The sequence below is a fragment of the Chelon labrosus genome (genome assembly GCF_963514085.1).
Source record: "Chelon labrosus genome assembly, chromosome: 6".
Classification (NCBI taxonomy): domain Eukaryota; kingdom Metazoa; phylum Chordata; class Actinopteri; order Mugiliformes; family Mugilidae; genus Chelon; species Chelon labrosus.
The window spans coordinates 6,913,041-6,940,434 of record NC_140342.1 but is presented as its reverse complement, the minus strand read 5'-3'; the positions used below and the strand labels follow the sequence as shown (position 1 = coordinate 6,940,434).

Below are 27,394 nucleotides of genomic sequence, written 5' to 3'. Positions count from 1 at the left end.
ATGGAAGCCCCGCCGGAAAACCAGAGTCCTGTAGCGGAGCCTGAAGGACGGAACCATGGACAGGAGGAGCTGAAAGCCTCCGAAGAAGCCATCGCATTCATGTCCGGCATCGGTGAGTCCACGGATAATGTCTCATTTATTCTGGAGTGCTAACAGGTGGCGTGAATCCCCACCACCTGCTTTTGGCACATCTTGAGTTGGCCCAGTTGAAACAAACTGGCCAGAAAAGAGTTCACTTGATCAGTTAATAGAAATCAAAAAAATATAAGAAGAATGTATTACTATGGCTTATGTCTCCTCCTTCTGCCAGAGCCTGTAGAGCTGGTGAAGTGTGTGTTTCCAGACTCTCTGGTGACTGTGTCAGAGGGCGGCAGAGATTTGGGGAAGTTCAGTGTGACGGTGGAGTTTGCTCGTAGAGTCCAGCAGCCCTGTTTGCTGCTACACGCTCAAAGCCATGGATCCATTGATGACTTCCCCTGTGGAACAACAGTGACAGGTAGGCTTATTCACAGCCTGCTAGACACACTGATCTCTGTTGTTTTCCACATGCATGTCTGTCAGTTATACTTCTTTCTCTGTTGCTTTTTCTGCTGTCTTTGAAAATGTAAGCCTATCTAACTACGGACCTGGAGGTGCTGGAGGAAGATTACCATGAGTATGTCAAGGTGAGTCATTGCATTGCCCTCCCACGCTGTCTCATTTTAACTGATGGATCACTGAGTGAAATCACTGTACCCTTGCCTAGCACTTATTCTAAATCTTTCTTTTTTTAATTTTGCATTCCTTTCCTTTAAACACACCCGAATCGCCTCTTTAGCTCCAAGACCACAGTTTGGACAAGAGGTGTCACATGGTGCAGCATGACGGGCAGATGATGATCAGTAAAGTTACCACTGTGGGAGAGGTAAAAGATCAGCATTTAACTTTGTTCTGGTTATCTAACCAGGTTTAACTCAGATGTTTAACATCATCTTGTCTTTGGTTGTCATCAGCTCACTGTCGCTCTAATTTTTATAAAAATCCTTACTTGGAGATGAAGTTGTAATCCTTTTTGTGTGTGACTTTGTGTACAGGAGGTGACAAAGGAAAACGTTACTTACCCCATGTGTGTCCTAAGCGGGTTGGTGACTGAGGGTTCCAGTTTGCTGCTGATGCGTCTGATGGCTCTGAGGAAGAAGGTGCCAGAACAAATGACCTTTGTCTCTATGGACCAGCGTTTGAACATCATCCACAGCAACTTTGTAAGCAATAACACTGCTATATGATTCCTTGGTCCATCAGTGCCTTGGTCCATTGGTGCCATAACTGGACAGTTATTATTTTTATGTGTGTTGTCAGAGTGAGCTGGGTCTAAAGCAGATGGAGGTCGGGAGTGAGATCCTGGAGGTATTTGGGGTGGAGAGGATTGTTCACTTCGTGGAAGACAGTCCTACCACCTGGCACTGCTACTTCCTGGATGATGGGTAAGATCAATGACTAAATACCTCCAGGAACTAACACTTGTAGGACAAGTGGAAGCGCCCACCACTGTGGATCAAGAAGGATATGACTTTGTGCTGTGCATTGTTACAATTCTGTTACTGCAGACTATACCAATGTTTGCTTGCATGAGTACCTGAATTAAGTTTTAACTGTAGCATGTTAATACACTGAAATCTGCCGTTTCAATCCTGCCAGTGGTAACAGGCTAAATCAACATATTTGATGCACATACAGTACAGCTAAATAACAATACGTGTACCATTTTGCACACTCTGTCTATGTTTATGCTGTATGTCACACAAACTGTTTGTTGTTGGGTTTTCCCTGAAGCAGAGTCTGCAGACTCGGTGACAGAGCTGACTTTACCAATGTCACAGTAGTAAAAAAAAAGATTTCAGACACATATCTTTGCACTGAAATACGGCATCTTCTAATTTGTTAAATTATTAAAATGTGTCTAAGTTTTATCCTTATAATAGAAACATTTCTCTTCAAATCACTTTTACTAGACATCATAATTTGTTGAACAGTGTATTTTTTCTGATCAGGCACTTGGCCAGCAGGGTGCAGGTGGGATCTCCAGTGACTATGAGGCTTCTACAGCTGCCTTCAAAGACAGAAAAGGGTAACCATTACCCCATGGATACAGAATACAGACGATCTTTTATTGAAACACAGTCACTAATAACTGATTTGTATATACTGTTTGCGAGATAAATAATCTATCTATCTATCTATCTATCTATCTATCTATCTGTTTGTGTGCTCATTAGGTTTTCAGAAGATCCCTCTAGTGTGGGAAGAAGACATGCAGATGCGTTCTGAGTTCCTGGATCGAAAGGTGGCTGATATTGTTCTTGTATGATATGCTTAGTATTAAACCCAAATAACACTGTTTAGTCCCACCCATATTATCTTACCCTATAAACCATTTGACCTGGACAAAATTGGAATGTGTGGTTATGCTTTGTTTTGGCAGGAGGAGCTGAAAGCGCACCACACCTCATATCTGAGACAGCATCCTGAGATCCGAGCCCTCATCTCTGACTTCCTACAGTTCTTGTTGTTGCGGAAACCAGATGATGTCTTTCAGTTTGCTCGAGAATACTTCCTCCCTTTTGGCTCTCACAGTCCTCCAGGAAATAAAGCTCAGTCATCCTGAAACCACCCCCAAGACCACATTCTAAATTCTCAAGAACTCTTTTCTTTTTTTACAACTTCCCGTTCATTTGTCTTTTCTTCTGAGTGACTGATCAGTAGTGGTGTAAAATAAATATGGCGGAGTGAAGAAGTAGAGTTCAAACCTGAGACTGTGTGATATTTACAAAAAAACAAAAAAAAAACAAACAAACAAAAACCGAGATTTAAATAAAGTGATTCGTTTCAAACACAGTATTTGTTAATTGGTCTCCTTTTCAAGCAAGCGCTACTTTAACCGGAAGAAAAACAACTTGTCTTCAAAATAAAAGTGCACAATGTTGTGCAGAAAAACAGTACACGTTATAAAATAAGTTACCGTGTTGAATTGGTGTCGAGTTATCTGAAAGTCACAGAAACCAACTAAGTAAAACATCTCAGCAAAAATAATTGATACTGTGTTTTAAATTTCTCTACTTTCTCTACAAGCGTGGGTTTTACTTTTTAAGTCGGGTTAATTTCCTCTGAAAGTGAAACTCACGAGCGGCTAGCAAACGACAGGCACTCGGGTTAACAACTCGGCAGGCTAATTTGTGAATTTCTTCGCTCGAATTACTTTTACTGAATTTTACAGAAGACGCATCTTTTCGCCTTTGAGGCTGACGCGAGGAGAGCGTCAACGCCGGTGAGTTTAAACGTCGTAATTCAACCCACCTGACAAAACTTGGGATATAACTTTAGCTAACGGATATTACTTGCTGATATGACTTGCTGTGGGCCGAATTGACGTCGAACAATGTAAATCAAAAGTTGGACTATTGACTGTAATGTCAACAATAGACCGATTTAACTATACATTATCAGTGCCGTCTAAAGACTTTTTGTGTATAGTTTATTTCATGTGAAGAGAGACAACGTCACGGCCGTGGCTTCTTGTTTTTTTAGTTACGTCATAGTCGCGATTCCCGTAAACGTTAGCACTGAATTTCAAAATAACCTTTTCAACAGACAGATACCAAAAAAAGTAAACAACCAAAATAAATCGAACAGCGCTCTCAATAGCCATTTACAACAAAAGCCCGATTTTCCAGGGCATGTCACAGTTAGGGTCCTCTAACATCAGTAGTTCTGTCCTTTTCCAAACTATATTTTCTGGGGACATAATGATTTAATGTGGTCAGACGGAAGTTAAAAATAACTGCGTCACTAAACAGCTGGTTAACGGCAGTCATCTTGTGACGTATTATTGTAGTATATTGTGTATTTTAGCATCTTTCAGTGATGTTTATTAAATTCATCATTTCACTCACTTCATTTGGGGATTTGATGTTGCCCTTTAGTGGCACGTGGAGTTTTAGATTTTGGCTCCTCCAAAACATGTACAGTGCTGCTTGAAAGTTTTTGCGCCCTTCAGAATTTTCTTCATTTGAGCGTGTAAGTGATTTCAAACTTCAGCAGATTTTCCTGAAAGTACACAAAGAGGACCCAGTCAAATGAACGAAACAGAAATATTGTGTTGTAGATGATCTAGAAAAGCCTGAGCTTTAACTGTATGTTTTACTATTTATCCATGGTTGCTTATGGTTCTCTGCCCCACTTTCCTCTTCTCTGATAGCACTAATCTGTAGAGTCCCGTGAGCTGAGTACCAGGCCGGTGCTCGTGGGAGTGGGAAGATCATGGACAGAGTGAAGTTGTCCCGCATAGACGAGGAGCTGGACTCCTCTGAGGTGGCAGAGCTTCGTTTCTTGTGTCTTGATGTTGTCCAGAGGAAAAAACTGGAGGGGGTGAGCACCACATATTTTATGCAGTTCCCTTTGCAGTTAAGGAAAAATGTATCAGTAGATCCTCGTCTTTTATTAACAACAATTATTTGTGAACACTTATTTCTGTGCTTCTTGGTTGTTTTTCTACAGATCGTTGATGCAAAAGGGCTGTTTATGAGACTGGAGGAAAAAGGTCTAATGGAGAACAAGTTTTTTCTTTCTCAATTGCTCAGAACAATCCGTCGAGCAGATCTACTCAACTTCCTGGAGACAGACAGCCAGCCATCCCCAGTAGAGGAAATGGATGCTAATCCCGTTCTGTCGGAATACAGGTAACACAGCATGAAATACAGCATGTACTACATATCCTAATAGTACTGCAATACCCTCAGTTTGATTCCTTTGTTGATGCTTTGCCTTCCCTGTTTTCCCTTCTACCATCAGGATTATGCTATACAAAATATATGACGACATGTCTACGGAGAGTTTTGAGAAGATGAAGTTTCTGCTGAGCAATGAACTGGCCAGAAGACAAACTGAGATGAGCAGCGTAAGAAAACACCCACACACCTGGCCAGTCACTTTGAAAAATGAACGTACCACACATTCAGTTACATACAAAATATTGATTGGGCAAAATTTTATCATTCTTTTTTTCTTAGTTTTAATTTTTTATCCTTATTTTCCAATCTGTGTAGCCTACAGCTTCTGTTGCGTCAGTGAAGCATAATTTTATTTGAATTCAGAAGTTGCAATTATACTAAAGAATATAATTATATTTATAGGTTTTAATGGATACTGGGTTGTAGTTTGAATACAGTTGTGTCAGCGAATGTCACCTCTGTCCCTTGTAATGTGTGAACCACTCAGATGATGTGGACACCTCCTGGTTGCAATTTTGGATGCATTCAGAATATGACTAGTTGCATGTCTTAACATACAAACTTTGTGTTTAAAATTTAAAGCAGCACTAAAGAAGTTTTCCTCTTCGGTCCCCCTACTAGTTGGAAGTGGAATTGTCCATTACTTCCGTCGTAAATAAGTATGCCTACTGCATCCTACTGTCGCAAGCACGTTATTTGTTTATGCAGAACCGGCTTTGGAACACCTTAGCTAGGTTTAGCTAACATGAGCATAGCGATAGTTACATATATATTAGCACAATAGCTAACGCCTTAGCTAAGATGAGCTGATAAAATAATTGACAATGTATTGTACACCGATGCACACTGTTTAAAAAAAAAAAGATTACCGGTATTACTTACAAGTCCAGCAGCAGCAAAGCCAAGTCACCATCCGTCTTGCATTTTGTTGCCTCCTTCAGCTCTCGCCAACGAGTATGAGCCGGTCCGATATTCACTCTCGTTTTAGCTCTTTCTTTATCATGCTCTCGTTTTCTTTTCTTCGCCTCATCGGACACTACACTCCTCCTTTTCTTTGCAGGTTCTGTCATGGCGAAAATTTAAAACCTATCTAGCTGGTATCTTCCACACACCTGCTGAGTGTTCTCTCGCTGATCTGATTCACTCTCTCACTGATTTGAGCCTCAACCTACCGGCTTTTGTAGCCGCGTTGCCGTAAAGCAGGTCAAATTTGTAGTCTTTTTAGAACTACAAAAACGCTACCCGACGAAGCAAAGTTACATAGTGCGGTTACAGCCAATAGAGGGCCCTAAAGCGAATACAGAATTGGCTTTCACCCGGTTTTGAGGTGATAAATCACTGAAACTATTTTTGAAACATTATTTTAAGGTACTAAAAACTCTTTAGTGTTGCTTTAATTATTATTTTTACCACTGGCAAGGTGTCAACATCTTTTGCTCTGCTATGTGTTTTTGCAAAAAACTATTGTAGTAACTCTGATTCTTGCAAGGGTAGTTTTTACTTGTTTTTTTCTACCTTTCTCCACCAGACCCACTTTAATGCAAATCACCAGAAGTCATTATTTGATTTTATTTAACTGCAATCCTAAAGTGACGTAAAACTTATCTCTCAATTACAGACGGCGCTTGATGTGTTTAGTGAAATGGAAAAGACTGGTTTAATGTCGAAAACAAATGTTGTTAAACTGTATGAAACACTGCAAGAGGTGGATCAACAACTAGCAACGACTGTCTTGACCTACATGCAAGGTATGAGGCCCACTTCCTTATATAAACAGACACACACATAGTATAAACATACAGTGTATTTCTTTTAATTTCGTCAAATGATTGCACTCTTTGCAGGGCCACAGCATCAACCAAGAGTATCTCCTCAAGACAGCTCGGTTAACCAGGTGTGTGTGAATGTGTGCTTCTGGACAGTTAATCCTACAGTTTGGGTACAGTTTTTTTTTTTTGTTTTTTTTTTACCACTAGGCTTGTTTTCTTCCCACAGGGGATCAACAACTACATTGGGACTGCGTTGTCCATATCTGAGACTCAGCCCAGCGGTAAGGCCATCTTTTTAAATGTATTTGTATTTACTTACAAAACTTCACAAATTCGTAGATTGTCTGGCTTTTCTTTTTTTTTATCAAACTCATACACATTTGTTCTTTAGAAAGGAGAGAAAGTGTTTGCTCTGATGCAAACGTACTTAAACCACCGTCTCCCTCACCTTTAGATCCGGTAATACTTTCACCGAAACACAAACAATGTTTCATCCGCTCCTCTATTCATACTTCCATTTAACAGAACATTAACATTTGTGATTTGTCTTTGTCTCTTGCAGCATGAGCACTACGCTCTTACTCACGTACCTCGTGGTTTTTGTGTGATCATCAACAATGAAAAATTCCGGGGACCATGGTTGCGTGACCGACAAGGAACTCAGGAGGATGCAAGTATGTGTTCTCGTTCTCTCAACAGGATTTATATTGTCTATTTGTGTTAATGTATGTATATGAGTTTTTTATTTGTCCACTACTAGGTCTTGTACCAATCAGGGTTGAAGATTGCCAGAGTCAATGCTGATCACACATCAGATGACGTGATCTATTGATATTTATCTATTTGTCTCTTTTGTCTGTGTCACAGATGCTCTAAACTCAGTGTTCGGACGACTGGGCTTTAAAGTGGTGGTACACAACAATCTGACTGCAGAAGCCATATGTGATGTAATAAATGAACTACGCATCAGGGATTTTTCAGATCATGATGCCTTGGTGAGTAGTGTTACACACTTTCAAAGTTGTATCGTCAGTGTTTATATATATTTGTTAACATTAACATTATGGAAATACCCATTTTGCTTTACTGCATTTAGTTAGACAAGAAGATCAGTTCTCATGTATGTGTAGTAACTAGGAAGCCAAAAGCCTAGCCAAGAAGTAGTCTGCTATGCAGCAACGACTTCAGTTGTTGTAAAGTTGTTAAAACTGCATGTGATTTGTCTTTATTATATAGAAACAGTCTTCTCATCTAACTCTTAGCAGTAATGAGCTTGTGTCGCAAAATGTCACCATATATATCCTTTACTTAATTTGAAAGATTCTGTAATTGTAAAGATTGTTCATGTACAAAATTGCAGCATGTTTGACACTAGCTACATTTTAGAAAGTGTTTGATAGTACCACTTCTAAAACTTTTAAATATGTGTCTTCCTCTGATCTAAGGTGGTATGTGTGCTTTCCCATGGAGAAAATGGATGTGTCTTTGGCACTGATGAGGAGAGGGTGTTCCTGCAAGACCTGACAAAGCCATTCAAAAGTGGTAGGGCCCCCAGCTTGGCGGGGAAACCCAAACTCTTCTTCATCCAAGCATGTCAGGGCAGGGACTTCCAGATGGGAGCCTCCTTGCAGCGCTCCCCTAGCCCAGTGGGGGAGGAGAGGGGAGAAAGTGAAGAGGAGACAAGACGGAGAGACCTGGAGGAAGATAGTGGTCCAGCCTACAACAGTGAGACAGTGCCTTGGGACGCAGACTTCTTGATAGGCATGGCCACCGTGCCTGAGTGCAAGTCATTTCGAAACACAGCCACAGGCTCCATCTACATCCAGGAGCTGTGCAGGCAGCTGACCAAGTCAGCACAAAGGTGAGAGACACATACAGAAAGGGTTAAAAAGCATGTTTACAAACTACACTATATACCAGCTTAATCACTACCTCCATATTGTGGAATTTTATAAATCAAATCTATATAACATAAAGTGCAATTATAAGAACAGAACTAGTGAATTTGTGATGGCTTGCACTAAAAGCCCATGCTAAAACATACCTATGTCATATGACTAAATGCGTATTATCTGAGAAATTATGTCAACCATCAAGACTAACTTGTGATTCATGGCTTGGCTAAGTATAACCTATCATATTACTGAGATGAGCTTATAAACTCTTACCGCACCCTTACAAACTGCACTTTGTTGTTGTTGAACATCATTGCTTTTTACAGAAAAAGGAACATGGCATGTTCCCCCCCTTTCCCAGATTAGGAATTAAAATACCTGTTAAAGCCTGTCTGTCATTCTGCTTTTAGTCTTTTCGGATGTACTCATGCAGTTATCGTAAAACTTTCCTACAATTTATGATTTATCATTTGTGTTTCCATTATTTTCATTCAGCTCAAGGGACGATGACCTACTCTCTGTCCTGACACGTGTGAACCGAGAAGTCGGCAAAGGAACGTTTTTAAGCTACAAGCAAATGCCAGAGCCCAAATACACCCTCACCAAGAAGCTCATCCTCAAATTTTTGTGAGCGGCCTGGGACCAGGTGCAGCATTTGAAGTGTAGAAAATTCCCAGAAAATTGACAGTGTGTCTCTGTATTATTTTGAGGGTTAAGTTGATAAGTTCGAATTTTTTAATTGAGAATCAAAGAAAAAAATAACAATAATGAAAAAGAAAAAATGTTTCCAATCATTATAAAATGTCTGTCTTGCCATGTTTTTAGTTATTTGTGTCATGCTAATTTTCAACAATAAATGAGAGATTTACATATTTGTTCTGTCACATTATTACAGACCACAGCAGCAGTTGCAGGTCTTTTCACAGGATGCCAGTGTATTGAACCAGCAGAATAAGTCAATCTCCTTGCAGCAGTTTATTTGAGCCACATATTTATATCTACATGGCACTGAGTTGAGTTCAGTGTTGGTACTACACAAGAAACGACAAGTTGAGTTATTTCTGAAAATATATATTTTCCCTACAGGAATGACAGGTCTCACTCCGCCTAAGACCCATATTTCCCAGTTTTAAATGCGCCTTGCATTTGTGGATCTGTGTGAGTCTGGGCAGCATGAAAACAGTCTCCAAACTCTGCGTGCGTGCGCAGCCTGATCTGTGCGTATCTGACAATATATATGCACCATAGACTGTATAAATAGATAAATAAATCTTTATGCTGTCTACTCTATGGTATGCACACACTTAGACATTTGTAAACACAGGAGACTCTTGAGGTTGAACGATCACATTATTGAATTTGCAATAATAAAAAAAAAAGGTGCATGAAATAACACTCAGACTGCTATGTGTGCATTTGTGAAATTATTTTGTACACGTTCAAATTGCTCGGTATGCCTTTGTGACCACCCAAATTCACACCAGGCACCCCCACCCCATAGCAATGACACTCCTTGATAGCAGCAGCCATCCCCAGCAGGATGCAGCCTGACACTGACACACACACAAAAACAGTTTAGGAACAACAAAAAAAAATAAAAATAAAATAAAAACGGAAAGTGTTGACCTGGCCTCCAAATTCACTAGATCCCAGACTGATCAAGTATCTGTGGGATGATCCACAGAGGCCCCTCCCCTCAACCCATAGGACCCAAAGGCCCCCACTAACAACATTCTGTTACCAGACACCACAGGACACCCTCAGAAGACCCATGTCTATTCTCTGATGAGTCACAATTGCTTTGGAGGCACAAGGGAGACTGAAACAATATTAGGAAGGTGGTCATAATGTTATGCCTGATCGGTGTTTGTAGTCGTATTGCACTACTCAGTGACTGGCCTGTTAGAAATGAGTCAGCGCATGTCAGGCCTGTTGCACCCGCTGTGGGTGTGGGCGTGTATGTGACAGATTCCCCCCGGCTCCACCCTGCTCTTGACGGTTCTCGGAAAGGTTCGCAACTGCAGCTTCACACATCTGTCTAGTATCGCTCAGATTAACACCATTACAGGGCTGGACAAGGTCTTATCAAACCTTTTACCAGAGCTTCACTGGGCTTTGTGGCGACGTCGCGGACAACGTGACTGACAGCGAAGAGTCGTCTCCTTTTATTTTTTATTTTTTCCCCTGGGAATAAACACACCCGGTTCGACGTCTTTTAATTTGGTAAGTCCACCTCACATGCTGTCATGTTTCCGTAGCTGCTCAGCAGGCCATAAACGCATCTTGTAAACAATAATGCTACTTAAAATTATTGGGGGTGCGTTGCATTTTCTGACGGCTTGGCGCCGTTCGTGCCTTGCTGCCGCTGCAGTCCGTCGACACTCACCTGAAAAGGCTTTTTGTTAGTTCAGCCTTAGCTGGAGCTCGGTGAACAGGGTGGAGTAGTGGGTGCAGTCCGGTCTGTGTGCCCTGGAGGGTTTTAGTCTAGTGGTTTGTCAGACTCGGGTTTTTCAGCTTCCAGTCAAAAAGACTTCACAAGTGTAAGTTTATTTTAGCCGAGGTTAAGCTGATTGACGCTTGTGCTACAGACTGCTGACAAAATATGAGATAGGAAGCTGTAATGATGCACATTTGAGTTGCATTTTATTTCTGAACTGGACTCCCTGTGTTTATGTGGCCAACATGTCTGCTTTGTTTGTTTGGTTATGAATACATCCGTGTTTAGGGCTAATTTCATAGCAGGTAACACATTAATGCTCCAGTAAAGTGTCCCATTGAGCCATGACCCTGAGCCAGCAACCAACCCATAATATTAATAGCCTGGATCAGAAGGCAGTGATGCCATAATGATGGACATGGGAAGTGATCTGTGGTTCAGTGATGGGCACATCTCTCTTGTCTCTTTCATTCAGTTGTCATACAGCCTCTAGACATACACACTGTTGGTGTAGCATGTCCAGGCACAAGTCTTCAGATAATACTGCTGAAACGGCTGGCCTTCAGTAAGCGACTGTCAAAAATGCTTTGTAGTTGTAGTTGGTAGGGCTGAACTTAATTACATTTCACTTCCTGTAAGTTGCCCGTTTTGTTGTCTGCCATGATTATCTTTCCATTATGTGATTATTTTCTCAATGAATTATTCTATTATTGAGCATACATTGAGCATACAACACCTAGTCACACTCAGGATTCCTAGAGAGAAGATTTGAAGCTCAGTGTGGACGTCACCAGCCGGCTCCCATCTTGTCGGTGCCTCACATCCTAATTGGACTTTGCAGCAGCAGTTTGTTTAGGATGTGTGTCCAAGTCGCATTTAGTTTTAATTTTTGATAGACTCGTGCAGCACCTACTAAATATTTTCATTTCATAATATTTCGTTGGTTAAATGCTTATGTAGATTTTACACTTTGTGATCACTGACTGTAAAGACATCACGTCACCCATAGGCTTCCTGAAGAGCCATTTTTTATTGCTTTCAATGATTTGCAGTTATTCTTGAACACCTACTTATCTTTGCTCTGTATAAAAAAATAAAACTGCGGTTTAAAAAACACCAACACTAAAGAAAAGACTCTTTTATGTCTTATTTACTCCACATCCGCCTCAGATACTACCAAGCTAAATAAACGTTTTAGGGAGTTTCTAAAACAACAAATTAGAATCCTTGTCAAACCGGTTTTCACCTGTGTTATCCAACCCCCCGTATCAGACTTCACGTGGGCCTTGCTGGCAGCAAAAATGTATTTGAGGAAATGTAGATTGTGTTTGGTTGCTTGAAGGTATATGGACCACGTAGTGTCACCAGACTGCACATGTAACGCTGACTCAGGATGACATGGTGTTAGTGGTAATGATGAAATGGATATAATATTCAGGCCCGGCAAATCACCTTAGGTTTCTGCTGCCAGCCAGTGTTTACTAAGTATTATCTCTCCTGGAGCCGAGTTACACCCTCCTCCTCACATACACGGAAAGATTTCTTGTCCACTAACTGTGTCTCTCTGACCAAGAACGGATCACTTCTGTTGCTCTTACGGTGACCGTTTTGACTGACGATATTTTGGACTGAGCACTTTTTCCAGTGACTGTTTTCTGTTTTGTTGCTTGGTGCTTAGGATGTGATGTAATGGCAGAAAGAGGTGGGGCCAGCTCTTAAATTCTTTTACTGTCTGTATTCCCTTAATACTACAGTTTCATTTGGAGCAAACAGGAACACACTAAGAAAGCGCAGGTATTTATTTTTAATATGGAGGCTTGGTGTCTATTGTTTTGTCATGTGGTGTAATTGAAAAAGATTAAAGGGACATTAAGAGTGTAAGTCTGTTTTTGGTGTATATTTAGAAACTGATTCGCATAGTAAAAGGAAGTTAAGCTCTTGAAATATTCTAGTCATAGCTCACTCCTTCACAGGCACAGGGAACACTTTGGCCTTATGTGACTACATTGTGTAAATATGTGTGTGTGGTTTATTATTAGAAATTTCCTTTGTGGTGGTTCGTGAGCTGGTGGTGGTGGCGTTTGAGGACCACATTGCTAAGCAAATTCTTATGTCCATTCAACAGGGCAAGCTTAGGTATGATTGTTACACAGCCAAAGGTCCCATTATACGCACACCAACTGCCACTCATTACACAGGCCTAAAGCCAGGCCAGTGTTTGCTTTGTCATAGTTACATATGACATATGGTGGCTTCAGTATGTGCATTTCTACGTGGTGCCATATTCTGTGAAAAGAAATTTGTGTTAAACATGCGGTGCGACAATTTAAACATTTTCTTTGTTTGTTTCACTTATCTCGTTGTGGTCAAGGTTTCTTCCTGTTCTGCTCAAGGTATCTTCCTGTTAAAAGGGAGTTTTTCCTAGCCACCGTCGCTTTCAGGCTTGCTCTGGGAGTTTGCACTAGTGTGATGATGATATACTTTTTTACAACTCTACTTAATCCCTTGAGTAAGGTTAGTTAAGAGTAAGTTTGGCCCAGAAGAAACATGTTTACAGTTCAAATCCACATGCAATTGCAGTCTCAAAATCGATAAGGCTAGCATGTTAGCATGGAGTCTTCTGTTCATTCATCCAGAAGATACAGAGGAATGATTATCTTTCATAATCAGAGTCCTTTTTACAGTCCCATTTTATCCAGCGTTAGTGTAAAAATATGAATTTGAGCTATGTTAAAGCCTGGCAGACGGTACATATGAATACAGGTAAATACTGATAACTGAAGTAAGTTGTTAGTCGTGTATATATGTATTATCAGCTTTACCTGTATCTTCTCCTACTCCCTCCTCACAGACGTCATGTCCAAGTCAGACTACCCTCCAGGGTACGATGACCTCCATGGCCCGCTCCACGCGCCTCAGGGCGGGAACTACCCACCACCCCCTGCGTATGGCTTCCCTACCTTTGATGGTCCCCAGCCAGGCCATCCCTCTGCTCCCTACCCCCCTGGTCAAAATGCTCCTCTGTACGCAGGGCAACCAGGAGTCAATCCCTCTGCCCCTTACCCAGGACAGCCTGCTGGGCCTCCAGGAGCGTGGTACCCCAGCCCCCCTCCCATGCCCCCTCTTGCCCCACCTACCATGCCATCAGATGTCCTGAACTCGGGTAAGACAAGTGCCGCTAAACACAGATTACCATTCCAAATAAATGTGTAGTTATGTGAAAACAAGCCACCCTTTAAGAGTAGCGCTTAAAACATGAACATGATTGGCCTAATTATGATGCCATATTTAAAAGTAAATAATAAATACACAAAAATAATAATGTGCATATTCACTTTCTTGCTCTTAGAATGTTTGATTGATATCAGTCCTATGCCTGTACAATAAATACCGGAAGAAAATATAGTCACACACAATTCACTGGAAACAGAAAGAAACAGAGAGTTGGTCTCTGTCCAAAGGCAGCAAAGTTCACCCTCCAGCCTCTTCAGCTCACCACTTAATGTGTAACATTTTGTTTTATGTCTGCAACTGAGAGGGGTATCAAACGACTCCCAACTCGAAGCAAGAAAGTGCATTTTGCAAAATGTTACAGTATTTTTTTATCTTTTAGTTCTAATGGAAGCTGGTTTTGCAAAATGATGATGATTTTTTTTCCCCCATCATCCCTGTTTTTTGTTGATTCAGTAATCACATTTATGTTCTAGATAATGAGTTCGCAGCAAGTGACGGCAGTTGGGACAGCGTGAGCATACGGCATGCCTTCATCAGAAAGGTAAATTACACAGACCCTTTAGAATTGGCCCGTTATTTGACTGCATGTACAGTAACTACATTTGAGTCAAAATTCAGGGCACATTTTTTTTAGAAACAATGTGTCTATCTTTGGAAAAACTCAGAGGGCGCCCTCTAACGTGGAGCTTTATTCTACCGCAATCCGTGGTGTTCCCAGGGATATTTGAAACCTGGAGTGCAGTTTGTTTGATGAATGCGACTGTTTTGTTCCTTGCTTGGTAGATGGTCCAGTGACAGCAAAGCAGCTGTAGAGCATGATGCTGCCTACACCATGTTCCCCGGTTGATTTTTTTTTACATAGTGCTGCGTGTTTCTCTCAAACAATTCAACTTTATTCATCATCATCCACAAAAGATTTTCCATGAAGCATTGACGACTGTCACCATGCTCCATGAGAGACTTCCAGTGCATAGTCATGTTCTTGAAGAGACCTAATGAACATACTGTATAGACTCCATACAGTTGTGCTCATGAGTTTACATACCCTGGTGGAATTTGTGATTTTTTTTTTGTGGCCATTTTTCAGAGAATATGAATGAGTTTCTGGGCTCCTGACAGACCCTTGCATCTTTCATACAGTGCTGCACTGATGTTTCTGGATTCTGAATCATGGGGAAAGTAAAAGAATTGTCAAAGGGAAAAGGTAATTTAACTGTATAAAACAGGAAACGGATATAAAACGATATCCAAGAAATTGAGAATGCCAATCAGCAGTGTTCAAACTCTAATTAAGAAGTGGAAAATGAGGGATTCTGTTGAAACCAAACCACGGTCAGGTGGACCAACAAAATTTTCAGTCCCAACTGCCAGGAAAATTGTTCAGGATGAAAAGGAAACCCCACAGATAACTTCAGCTGAAATACAGGACTGTGGTGTGGCTGTTTCAAGATGCACTATAACAAGGAGGCACTTGAAGAAAAATGGGCGGCATGGTCGAGTTGCCAGAAGAAAGCCATTACTGCGCAAATGGCACAAAGCATCCCGCTTACAATACGCCAAACAGCACAGAGACCAACATTGATCTTTTTGGACACAACCATAAATGTTACATTTGGAAACTACTCAACAAGGCCTATGATGAAAGGTACACCATTCCTACTGGAGGAAACATGGAGGTGGATCGTTGATGTTTTTTGGATGTGTAAGGTACAAAGACAATTTGGTCAAAATTGATGGCAAGATGAATGCAAGACAGCCCAAGAATTTACAGGAACTGGAGGCTTTTTGCCAAGAAGAATGGGCAGCTTTACCATCTGAGAAATCTAAAGTATCTGGGTTTCCCTTTAACCTTTTCTAGTTTAATTCAAATATGGTGTGGGTTTTTTGTGTAATTTATTATGTTTGGACTACAGTACAATGATTTAACATGCATTATTAGTTCAAATACATTGTGTTTACTCATAATTGTAATGGATGAAAACTAATTATTGCCCATTTTTACATCTATGAAGATAAATTCAGATCTCTTTCCATTGCGGAATGAAGCGTTATTTTTTTTATGTCATTCACAATGAATAGGCAGGACTGATGGTTTCTAGTGTTAATGGGTGTTATGTGTTTCTCAGGTGTATTTGATCTTGGCTGGACAGCTCCTCATCACCACAGCCATTGTGGCCGTGTTCACATTTGTGTGAGTATTGGAGCATGTGCTTTGTGTGTCCTTTTGTCTGTGCGTTAGCCATTTGTGACTATTCCTCTGTTTCCCACAGCGATTCTGTCAGAATATTTGTTCAGCACAACCCAGCTGTGTACTGGGCATCATAGTAAGTCTCTCTCTCTCTCTGGCACCCTTTGTTAAGTAAGCACATGATTTCAATCAAAATTCAAATACCGACCTTTGCCGTTTGCCTTTTCAGTGGAGTGTATATTGTCACCCACCTTGTGCTGGTCTGCTGCAAGGGGCCCCGGTGAGTGGGATTACCTGAAAATATTTGGATGAACAAAACAAATCTTGTAAAACAACTCTGTGTTGAATTCCCTCCCCTTTTTTTTTTGTAGGAGGAAGTCGCCGTGGAACGTCATTCTGCTGCTCATATTTGTAAGTTGAACCACTTTGACTTTTGAACTGGGGAATGACAGTTTCCTGGACTTGTTCTTAGACTGAAGTACTATAATACCTTCTGAAGATTTCCATTAGCCTACATTTTCTTTGTGACACAAGTGTAGTTTGATACAAGGTCTTAACAGCGAGCAGTGAGTCAGCCCACTCTTGACAGACGCTGTTTGCATAAAACCTTGGATATGTCAGTGTCTCCTTTTTTTTTATCAGCTCTAACAACAAAGTGATGCTGTGTGTCACTTTATGAGCCAGCCTGGTGTCTCGATAAGACTTATTTCCACGCGTTAAATTCTGCCTTGAAAGCTGTGGTCCAGGTCTATTAGAGGTGTTTTCCCCTCTTTTAACGGCTTCAAGCCACATGACGTTAAGCTTGTGGAAAGTTGTAGTTTTATCACTCTATTACGTGTTAAGCCCTGGCTTATAAAGTAAGCCTATAATGCAGTATACAAAATATACAAGGGTGTGTGCAAAAAAACATTTATTCTGTCCCATTTATTTATTTATTTTTTGGTTGAATGATTTAAGTATTGTAGTTTGCAGCTATAAAAACTTCCGTTTTTGTTTTCATAGACTCTGGCTCTGTCCTACATGACTGGAACCATATCCAGGTAAAAACAGTGGCAGTCTATCTGATACAATACGAAGGTCCCTCTACTTTCCTCGGTAAAAATTGTGTGGTTCTCTGTGGTTTTAGTTATTATAGCACGCAAGCTGTGTTTCTCGCTCTGACGATCACTGCCGTCGTGTGCATCGCCGTCACCGTCTTCTGCTTCCAGACAAAGGTACGTGCATATGTGACCGTTTTCACTAGAGATGGGCGGATGGAGCCTCGTGAAGCTTCTGGGGCTTCTTCCTGATTGTATCGAAAAAAAGGTTCGAAGCTTCAAAGCCTCCAAGACAGATCCCACCAGTGACATCTAGTGTCCGGCTGCAATTATAGCAGCCACAAACTTCCAAATGATTCACATGTCAGTCAAGTCGCTCTTAAGCAGCTTTGTCAACATTTTGAAATGTCAACTGGCTTATTACTTGAAACTTGATTTAGACATCACATATTTTTGCTGTGAAGTGACAAGACAAGTATTTCAACATCAGTGTTTTGAAGATATGACTGGGGGTTTCTGGGAAGTGCTTATGCAATTCACTGGAACCGACTTATAATGGTAATGATCATAAGGAATGCCCTGGATTTGGATGATATACCTTTTCCTGTCATTAAGAGAGCATGACAAAATCTGCTCAATGGTTCTTCTCCGGCTGACTGTACCAAGCATTTCGCGTCTCCTTTTAATGAATGAAGAGGCGCCAAAGATTCGAATCAGTCACCCCACTTCCGGAGTTTCATTGTGGACGTATGAAGCTTCAAACATCATCGGTCATGTGATCATGGAGAATTGATACACGCCTCACACAGCGTTTCAAACCAGTCTGCTTCAATAGAGTGAAACAGGCTTCAGAGCCTCAGTGTCGAACGTCCCATCTCTACTTTACACCCCCTCACCGTATTTGTTCAGTCACACGTTTCAACACACCTGTTTGTTTCCGTGTAGGTTGACTTCACCAAATGCCAGGGCCTCTTCTGTGTCCTTGGGATCGTAGTGTTTGTGACGGGCATCATTACAGCCATTGTGCTGTCCTTCAAATATGTGAGTTAGAGCTGATGAACAGCAATACACGTCTTTTTGACAACTTTTCGTGTTTCCTAATGTCTGTTTGTCGTTGCAGATTTACTGGCTTCACATGCTTTATGCAGCTCTAGGAGCCATAGTCTTCACTATGGTGAGTATTTCAATGCTGAGCTTTTAAGTGTGCTATTAAGATTTTAATTTAGCCCTTGTGGTATTGCTTGATTGACACGGTCTCCTGTTTTCAATGATATGTTTGTGTCTTGCAGTTCCTGGCTTACCACACGCAGCTACTGATAGGAAACAGGAAGTACTCCATTAGTCCAGAGGAGTATGTGTTCGCTGCACTCTCCCTCTACGTCGATATCATCCAGATCTTCCTTTTCTTGCTGCAAATCATCGGAGCTTCCACCAAATAAGAATACAAGGGTGCAAACGGGGTCAGCTTGGCGCAGAGAATCATCGACCAGCGAAACCATTCCATGCTTGTTAAGACCTTTTGCTTTTCAATCAAAATCCGTATACATTTATAAAATCTCCAGGGAAATGTTTAAGGGCTGAATTGAGATTTTCTTAGTGTGCATTATGCACAAAAATGCACTTTTTTCCGAAATGTATACTTGTCTATATCAAATTTACGCAATTTACCAGTGGTTAACAAATATTATGTCAATATGAATACCGTAAGACATTAGAATGCTAACACTACTAAGGTAGAAAATGTATTTATTTTTTTTCCTCTGCATGTACTACTATAAATGAACTCTGTCCTGTCTGCCTGTCTGGTCGGCTCTGAAGTACAATAGAGGTGGATATTACCGTATTTGAACCTCAGTAATGTCAATATTTTGGGGATTGACAAGTTCACCTCTGAAGCACAGCTAACGCCTTCTCTTGGCAGCCTCATATGTACTGTCTTGTGTTCACATTATGCTGATGCTTTGTATTTATATTTAATCCATTTACAGATTACATGACTACAGTGCCTTCACATGACATTGTTTCTGGGAAGACATTTTTTTACTTTGAGATACAGGGTTATTATCAATAAGCTTTTATATTACCATTACACATGTGCCTGCCGATAGAGTACTCGGTTTCTGTCAGATTTGGGTCAGGCAGTGGTTGCCAACAGGGCGGAGTTTTCCCACACGGGACAGTAAACTCTGTGCCATGGTGTTAAATTATCGGAATGTTTTTGAAAGCCAGTGAGTTCAAGCCAATATGGCAGCGTCCCAAAGCTGCTGACATAATCAATCCCATCCAGCTGGACTGCCATACTTCTCTTATTATAAATAATGACCCAGACCGAAGTTATAGAGATATGTATCTTTACTAGAAGCAAACAGTTTGAATGTAAATATACACACCAGTGCTTAAAAAACGTGTTTGCTTTTCAAATCAAATAAAGATTTTTTTCTTTGTGAGTTGGATGTGTGGTTTGTTCCAGTGATGATTCTTGTTTATACATACTTTCCATTTAGCCTGTATGATTAGTCTTTAAGAGTCACTCAGTTATAGCTGTGTATCATTGGTCCAGTTTGACGTTCTCCGTCTGTTGGCGGTATCGACTCCTGTCATATTCGCCCTCATTTGATGTTTTCATCCTCTGTCTGATCTTCAGTTGCTTCAGTCGGTTTTTGTCCACTTGTCTCTTTGCCAGGACAAAGCCGATTATACCTGTCGGCAGACCAATCATCCTGGACAGAGAGATACACAAAAATGTTGCTTGTTATACAACACTCGATATCCATGAGCATTCATTCATTCATTCATCTTCTGTAACCGCTTGTCCAGTGATTCTTCCCTCTTGGGAGTGTCAAATCTGCTCTTTATCTACAACACTGAATTCATTCAGTAGAAGGTGATGAGCCGAGGCAGATCGATGCTGACCCACATTTTCAACAGCATTGTCCAAATCAATTCTGACTTTGTTCATCTTTTCAAAACATTTGTTTGAATAACTTGTTGTTTTGCTACCTCCACATTGTCAGGTTGCCTGAAACTAACCTAATTTGGAGCAAAAAAAGTTTATTTTTTTCTTATTTCGACCGGAGAGAAATGATCGGATCAAGCGAGCGTCAAACAGAATATCAAGAGTTTACACCACCACTCCTCTGATTGGTGGCAGATCAGGCTTCTGATTGAGGATGCTACATGTGGAATGTTTAACCTGATTATTAGTGGAACAACAGTGTACATATACCTTATGCCCGTTTGAACACACACTCTTTTAAAATCCTATTATAATGATCTATTTGAAAGCAATACTCTGAAACTAGAAGTGTACAACACACTGGCAAGTGTGTGCATAGTATAATATGACTAGAGCATCCTACTCATCTCACACTACTGTGTTTCAGCATGAACATGCCAGTTTGCCACAAGATCCACTGTCACTACAAATGGATGTGTATCAAAAAGACATCATGAAGCCTTCTCTGAAACATCAAGTAACATCAAGTAGATCTCTAGGTACATTTTTGTGTAAAATAAATCTCTGATCAGTAGCTGGGGGCGGGCGGTTGCGCCTCATGCTGAAATGTCCTTGAGCAAGACACTGAACCCCAAGTCACTCCAAGTGCTTGCAGCTGGTTTGGTAATGTGTGCGTGTTTGTGTGAAAGAGTGGGTTGATTGGTACCTTCAGTTGTGTTTTAGGAGGTGTAACTCTTTTTGCTAGATATATAAAAATGCATATTTGTATATGAGGATAGATGGTGCTGCTTAGTCCATGCCAGCTGGGCACTTGCTTGTAATAACATGACCACTGACCATAGTTTCTTGTCACTGATGCTGCCACTAGAAGTGTTCAGAACATGACAGAATCATTTTTGGCTCAAATACTTTATAGTTAAACATCAGAGTATAAAGAGAAGACTCACCAGGCATAGCCAATTTTTATCATGGGGTTCTTGGCCTTTTTCCTGGGGGTGTACTCGGGGCCCTCCAGTACCTCCTCCTCGTCTCTCCTGTCGTCTGTTTGGGCCTCTGCTGAGCTGTGTGTCTGGCTGCTCCTCTGAGGGTCCGTCCTGGAGCTGCACAAGGAGGCAGCAGGAGAAACATGTAGCCGCAAACTGTGACACACGGCCGGGGTTTGACAGCCCTGCGTGAGGAGCCATCGTCCGGAAAAAAGGTGCACACCTGGAAGGCATGTTATACTTTTAATAGTTCGTTCAATATGACTTCAAGCGTCTTACGTTAATGGTGCGTATACGAAAAACAAGGACAATTCACCTGCACTGTGTCCAAAACTATAACAAGTTATATATGACGCTATTTACCAAAATTACTTATTTACAGATATTTAAATTGCCAACAAACATGTTTATTATGAGAGTACCTTAACGGTGTTATTTTAAGACACGTAGCGTCAACAAAAGCAGTACTTTACCTTTCAGCGCCATCCCAACTCCTGTCCTAGTGCACGCCGCCATGTTTGTTGAGTAATGGCACTTGGGCATGCGCACTGACACTTTAATGCATGCCGAGCCTGCCACCTAGTGGCCTAATGTCATTATGGCGTTTTCATTTAATACCGCTAATATCAAGTAAAATGTTAGGACATTTGTGCTTACATCTACAACATTTTTATTTAACAAACATTTCATGTCATAATTTTACAAAAAAAAGGCATAACACACAATATAACTTGAAACCACAAAGGTCAGCCATTGCATAATGTCTCCAATATACAGTTATGGAAAACAGCTATTACACAGTTCAAGAAAGTTGTGGAACAAAGAGAGCAACATATATACAACATCTTTCTTTTTTCCTTTTTTTTTTTTTTTTTTTTTTTTTAAAGAGCCACCGAATTTTATCTTTGTACAGCAAACTTTTACTCAGAAAACAAGTCCCACAGCACCTCCATTGCTTCTGTTAGGCTTATATGAGCTTTAACAAAACGCTATCAGCATCAACTTCATTATAAGTCGTGGTGGAGTTGAGAGCAACAGAACTGAAGGCAGGAGTTTAGTCTTCTAGGATGTAGTTGGGATTGACGACCAGAACAACTTCTCCTTCTGTGCTTGCAGGCTCGGAGCCCTTCAGCCCTGCCTGTGACAGCTCGATGAGGATGTGATCCTAGGGAAACAGATTCACGAAGGACTTTGTGTAAATGGACAGATCTGAATTTTGAGATTCACCACTTTAATTGATTTGAGCAAGGGTGGACTTACATAGTGCACCAGCCTGTGGATGACCTTCTCTATCAGCCCCTTCCTGTTGATGAGCTCCTCCTCACTGTCGATCTCTGACTCGATCTCCTTCAGATACCAGTTCACCACGGCACTTTTCTTGAGTTCCTCCTCTTCCTCGGCTGCAACGCAGATGGCAATGACAACGAGAGGTTAGATGGGAAAATTAAAAAAAAGGAAGATCACATACTAAAAACAGAGATACTGGATAGGAACGGTCCCTTACCGTCCTCTGCTTTGCGCAGATGTAGGACCAGCAGATTGGAGATGCGTCTGTATTCGGCAAATGAAAGACGGAGAGATGGCTTGGGCTGGCTGCCATGCTCAGCGTGGCCATTCACTCCGTTAGCGTGGCCATTTATTCCATTGACATGCCCATTAATACCATCAACATGGCCGTTAACACCATCGACATGACCGTTAACACCATTAACTCCATTCACTCCATTAGGGATGTTGTTGCCTATAAAGACAAGTTTATATTAGATAAAAATAGCAGTGTGTAGACGGTATATTTGTGTGTTTTCAGTAGAGATGTAATCTACTGTGCATTTTTTTCCCCACAGGAGAGTGTGTGCCTTTGTGTGACAGTACCTTCCTCCTGCTGCTCCTCCTCCTCCTCCATTTCATCGTCCTGCTCCAGGTTGATGTCAGGTGTCTCTACTCTGATGATGGATTTGTTCAGAAGACGGAAGGCTTCTTTCACGTGTTTGGGCTGCACCTGGAGACGTGAAGTATTAAAGCAAAGGTCAGCTGGAAGAAGTCACATCCAACATAACTTCCTTGTCAGGTGAAAAAAACAACTTTCCTTTAAAAGAATGTCATGTGGTGATTACACGAATACATAGTTTGTAATGTATCTCAGAAGATAACATGGTCTTTTTATGATTCCTTTGTCTTGCAAATTAAACCGATTATCACATCAGGCTAATTAAAGCTTCATCTGTATGTACCTCATCGCAGCAGTGCATACGCGCCATGGACTCTGAAAGACGGATCATGCTCTCCAGCTGTCGCACCGTTATCCTCCAGGCAGACTTGGACACACCCCCTGAGCCGTCGCGCTGACGGAGACGCTTGTACTGCTCCACAATGAACTCCTCTGACTCGCTGGAGATCTACAGGCGTACAGTGTGCAGTGGTTAATACCAACGGGCTTACATAGTAGCACCTGAATTAATGGCACCAGTAGAAGCGCAGGCAAACACGCACCTTAGGTTTGAACTGCCTGGCGAAGAGAAGGTATCTGCGGATCTCATCCAGAGAGTACAGTCTGTCCACTGACTCCTCCACACGGGAGTGCAGGTCCACAATGCGCCTGGCGATGGCGTAGTCCGTCACCTAGGATACACACAGATCATCATGCCGCGTTAGAGGAGGTCAGCGTTGTTGCAGCATAGGCATGATAAAAGAAATACTAGACGGGAAATTAGAACAGAAGGTGGAAAAAAAGACTTAAAATGCAAAAGTTGTAACAAATGCACAAAATATGGCGTTTACCTCATTGCAGTCATCCACCAGGATGAAGAAGAGGTCGAAGCGGCTCATGATGGGGGCAGTCAGGTTGACGTTCTGCTTCAGACTCTTGCTGCGGTCGTAGCGCCCGTTGACAGGGTTGGCTGCAGCCAGGATGGATGTGCGAGCATTCAGGGTGGCCTTGACAAGATGGAGGACAAGTCTGGTTATTCTACTGTGGAGACAGCTGAAAGCTCTCTATAATAGAAACCTAATCTGACTTAAAACTCGTGCATCCATTACTTGTAATTGGTGTATCTTTTCTTTCCATGGCATTTGTCTTGCCTTGGGTGAGGGTGTTGTGCGTTACCTTGACTCCAGCCTTGGTGATGCTGATGGTCTGCTGCTCCATAGCTTCATGAATGGCCACCTGGTCCTTGAGGTCCATCTTGTCGAACTCATCAATGCAGCATACACCCTGAAAGCCAATGCAGCCTTTAGTGACACAGAACGTACAGAAGCATGTCCTTCACAACTCTCTATAGCACTCACGTTGTCAGCGAGCATCAGAGCTCCAGCCTCGATGACAAACTCGTGGGACTCCTCGTCTCGAACCACAGCCGCCGTCAGACCTGCGGCGGTGCTGGCCTTGCCGCTGGTGTACACTGCTCTGGGACTGAACTCCTCCACGTGCCTGAACAAACATGTTAAGAACCAGTCTGTGCATTAGTCGACATATTCACTCCTGTTTATAATATATAATGAAGTCAGGTTAGTAGGGATTTATCCTTATGACAGAGGAATACAGGCTACAGACTGCATGTTCAGAGACAAGAGGAGCTTGACGGGGAGGAAAGCTAACCGCTCAGTTTTTTATTTATATTTTTTTCAGCGGAATGGTTCACTCACTTGAGGAACTGGCTCTTTGCAGTACTTGGGTCTCCAACAATGCAGACATTGATGTCTCCTCTCAGCGAGGTTCCCTCCATGGTCGTCTTGGGAACGCCCCCGAACAGCATCAGCAGGACGCCACGCTTCACCTCGTCGTTGCCTGCAAAATAGCACGCATTGTCAACACTTACCACACCGTATTAAGTGATCACCAAAGGTTCTGTGTTTAGAGAATTGACTCCGGGGTCTGACACTGACCGTGGATGGTGGGGAAGAGGCTGGTGCACAGGTTGTGGTACAGGTTTTTGTCCTGGCTCATCTCAAACACTTTCTCCCACTCCTTCTCTGTCATCTGGCTCTTGATGCTTTCAGCTGTTTGCTCCTCCTCACGCAGCTCCTTGCCACCAAACTACAATAAAAAGGATGCGGATTTGTGATGAAACACCAGGCATGTTAGGAGCTCACTTGGTGCTTTAATTGTAACACGCGTCTCTTACTCGTGGGTTGGTCGGGGCCACGTTGCAGGCTAAGAAGGCCAGTCTGTACGACAGCTCTCTGACTCCCAGAGCTTTCAGTCCTCTCAGACCCTCCGACTCAAAGCCCTGAGGACCTCCACCGACACGGGTGCTGGTTTCTGCTCGCACACCTGCAGAGATGACATCCATACAGGTGTCAAAAACACTACCACCTTTAGTTTTTTTACAGTATTTTACTGGTTGTGATGCAAACCATACCAGGAGTGGTAAGCTGGGAGACATCCGGCACGACAATGAGGGTCCCGGTGAAGTCACAGCGATCACCGGCCTGAGCCGTCTCCACGGCCTCTGCCCTCAGCACGATCTCCAGGGAGCGTGGGATTGAGCCACGGGGCAGCTCCGCCTGCGTCTCTTGGATGCGCACCTGAGCACACAAGCCTGAAGTTAGTTTTACACCGCCTTCTCTTCTATACACCGCAACACTCGCAGTCTCACAGTTACCTTCTGAAAGTCGATGAACTTGGACTTGTGCGTGTCGAGGTGGAAGCGGGAGCGGTTGTTGCAGACCGGGTTCCTGCAGATAGTTGGCGGGGAGTATTTGAACTGCTGAGGGACGTCTTTGATCACTGCCTGGCAGTCCATGCACAGGAAGGTACCGCTCACCTGAAAACGCAAAGTATTTTAATGTAAATAGCACTTATCAATCTGAACATTACAGTATGCATATGTTGTGTTCACTGCTCAATATCTTACCAGTTCAGGATGGACTGGGTGTGTCCTCACCACCTGACCACTGATCCTCACCAGGGTACCAATACGCATGGAGGACAGCTCACGGATTCTAGGTTATACACAGGAAAAGAGGGTTACAGTTCATGCATCCCTCCTTCTTGGCAAACTTAACAGATGTACAGTGGTTTGCACTAAAGCCAGCTGATTTGTCTTGAGTCTTACTTGTGTCTGGTGGGCAGATCCTCGATGGCTACGTAGAACTCTTTGTTCTGAGGAACATTCCCATGATCCCGAGCAAAGTTTCGCACTGCCCGACAGAGGAAGGGATGCACTCTGAAAACAAAGAATCCCGGATATAGTTTACAGACCAAATTACAGTTGTTCACTTCAGCATGCAGGTCACATCCCAGTCGGGGGGACGCAAGGCAGCTCAGTTTTCAAGTGGTAAGTGGTCACCTGTAGTACTCCTCCTGGATGGTGGTAGCCAGCTCCTGGTTGAAGCCCTCCAGGTCAGTGTAGCTCACCAATAAGGTGTTTCTCTCAGGCCTGATCAGCTCCTCGGCCTCTCTGACATACTTCACCTCCCCATCCGCTGTCTGAAACCTGCACAGTGGTACAGGCAAAGGATAAATGATGGAACACGGCACATTGGACAAAAACCTGTCGATCAACACAAACACTGGACACTCATAGTTATGATAAAGAACACAGATCACGCGATCGACTCATTTAGGCCGACAACGATACGATAAAGCATGCTGCTGCCCGACTTACTCCTCTAAGAAAGCCTGGAATAACTTCTGGCATTTTTCAGCCAACTCGTCTTTCACCATCGCCCCGGCATTCTCCGCTGTAGCTGTAGCGACATCCATGCTGCCACTCTGTCAGAAAAGATCCAATAAAAAAAAAAGCTGAACTAGAAAACGGAGCCGGACTGCTCTCTCTGTGCACGGATACAGACAGCACGCTCAGGTCCCAACAACAGAGGCCAGTTTCGCGCGAAAAGCGAGGCCACGTGACGTTTGGCGCGCCGCTTTCGACCAATCCGCGACGCCTTGCAAATATCCGGGAGGTTTTAGCCAATGAGAGGCGAGGACGTAAACGGACGCGGAGAACCGTCTGTTCTTTACCGCGAAACATTTCCTGCTTCCAGCTAAATAAAGTTTTTAAAAGGCTGAAGTCTGCTCTCTCTTTGTCTCTGTTAAGCGCGTGATTATATTAGTTTAACATAAAGTGTAGTATAGATGAGACCTAAGCGTCAGAATTAGTAAATGTGACCGTTTTACACAAATGAAAA

At 42.3% G+C, this 27,394-nt stretch overlaps 5 protein-coding genes across 6 annotated transcripts; 3 read left to right on the top strand and 2 right to left on the bottom strand.

Annotated features, from left to right (window-relative positions):
* Positions 1-2,733, top strand: catip (ciliogenesis associated TTC17 interacting protein; the record flags this gene model as incomplete). Its single annotated transcript, XM_084547360.1, has 9 exons — positions 1-112; positions 311-496; positions 610-665; positions 818-904; positions 1,074-1,241; positions 1,339-1,463; positions 2,031-2,107; positions 2,256-2,323; positions 2,462-2,733. The coding sequence occupies 9 exons, from the start codon at positions 1-3 to the stop codon at positions 2,642-2,644; spliced, it is 1,062 nt and encodes a 353-aa protein (XP_084403486.1). The 3' UTR covers positions 2,645-2,733.
* Positions 2,734-3,131: 398 nt separating this feature from the next.
* On the top strand, positions 3,132-9,459 carry casp8 (caspase 8, apoptosis-related cysteine peptidase). Its single transcript, XM_084546151.1, has 12 exons — positions 3,132-3,304; positions 4,235-4,404; positions 4,534-4,715; positions 4,828-4,933; positions 6,385-6,514; positions 6,611-6,660; positions 6,762-6,816; positions 6,927-6,994; positions 7,098-7,209; positions 7,403-7,530; positions 7,981-8,396; positions 8,926-9,459. Exons 2-12 carry the CDS (start codon positions 4,297-4,299, stop codon positions 9,059-9,061), a joined length of 1,491 nt encoding a protein of 496 aa, XP_084402277.1. The 5' UTR covers positions 3,132-3,304; positions 4,235-4,296; the 3' UTR covers positions 9,062-9,459.
* A 980-nt stretch (positions 9,460-10,439) lies between these two features.
* Positions 10,440-19,773, top strand: LOC311489083 (protein lifeguard 3-like). 2 transcript variants are annotated; one of them, XM_084545990.1, is made up of 12 exons: positions 10,440-10,653; positions 13,719-14,030; positions 14,575-14,642; positions 16,228-16,292; positions 16,372-16,425; positions 16,519-16,569; positions 16,661-16,700; positions 17,292-17,329; positions 17,416-17,503; positions 18,272-18,367; positions 18,447-18,500; positions 18,616-19,773. In XM_084545990.1, exons 2-12 carry the CDS (start codon positions 13,724-13,726, stop codon positions 18,763-18,765), a joined length of 1,011 nt encoding a protein of 336 aa, XP_084402116.1. In that variant the 5' UTR covers positions 10,440-10,653; positions 13,719-13,723; the 3' UTR covers positions 18,766-19,773. The 2 variants fall into 2 exon arrangements, with proteins under 2 accessions (XP_084402116.1, XP_084402117.1); XM_084545991.1 differs by lacking the exon at positions 10,440-10,653 and adding an exon at positions 12,638-12,661.
* On the bottom strand, positions 18,795-21,780 carry LOC311489084 (uncharacterized protein). Its single transcript, XM_084545992.1, has 3 exons — positions 21,739-21,780; positions 21,230-21,488; positions 18,795-20,046 (listed from the first exon to the last, which is right to left on the bottom strand). Exons 1-3 carry the CDS (start codon positions 21,749-21,751, stop codon positions 19,875-19,877), a joined length of 444 nt encoding a protein of 147 aa, XP_084402118.1. The 5' UTR covers positions 21,752-21,780; the 3' UTR covers positions 18,795-19,874.
* A 55-nt stretch (positions 21,781-21,835) lies between these two features.
* mcm6 (minichromosome maintenance complex component 6) lies at positions 21,836-27,062 on the bottom strand. Its single transcript, XM_084545981.1, has 18 exons — positions 26,872-27,062; positions 26,554-26,700; positions 26,320-26,430; positions 26,119-26,206; positions 25,867-26,028; positions 25,624-25,789; positions 25,387-25,535; positions 25,148-25,298; positions 24,908-25,049; positions 24,551-24,692; positions 24,369-24,476; positions 24,044-24,199; positions 23,756-23,884; positions 23,497-23,661; positions 23,138-23,264; positions 22,770-23,006; positions 22,526-22,665; positions 21,836-22,430 (listed from the first exon to the last, which is right to left on the bottom strand). The coding sequence occupies exons 1-18, from the start codon at positions 26,967-26,969 to the stop codon at positions 22,320-22,322; spliced, it is 2,529 nt and encodes an 842-aa protein (XP_084402107.1). The 5' UTR covers positions 26,970-27,062; the 3' UTR covers positions 21,836-22,319.
* Between the last annotated feature and the right edge of the window lie 332 nt (positions 27,063-27,394).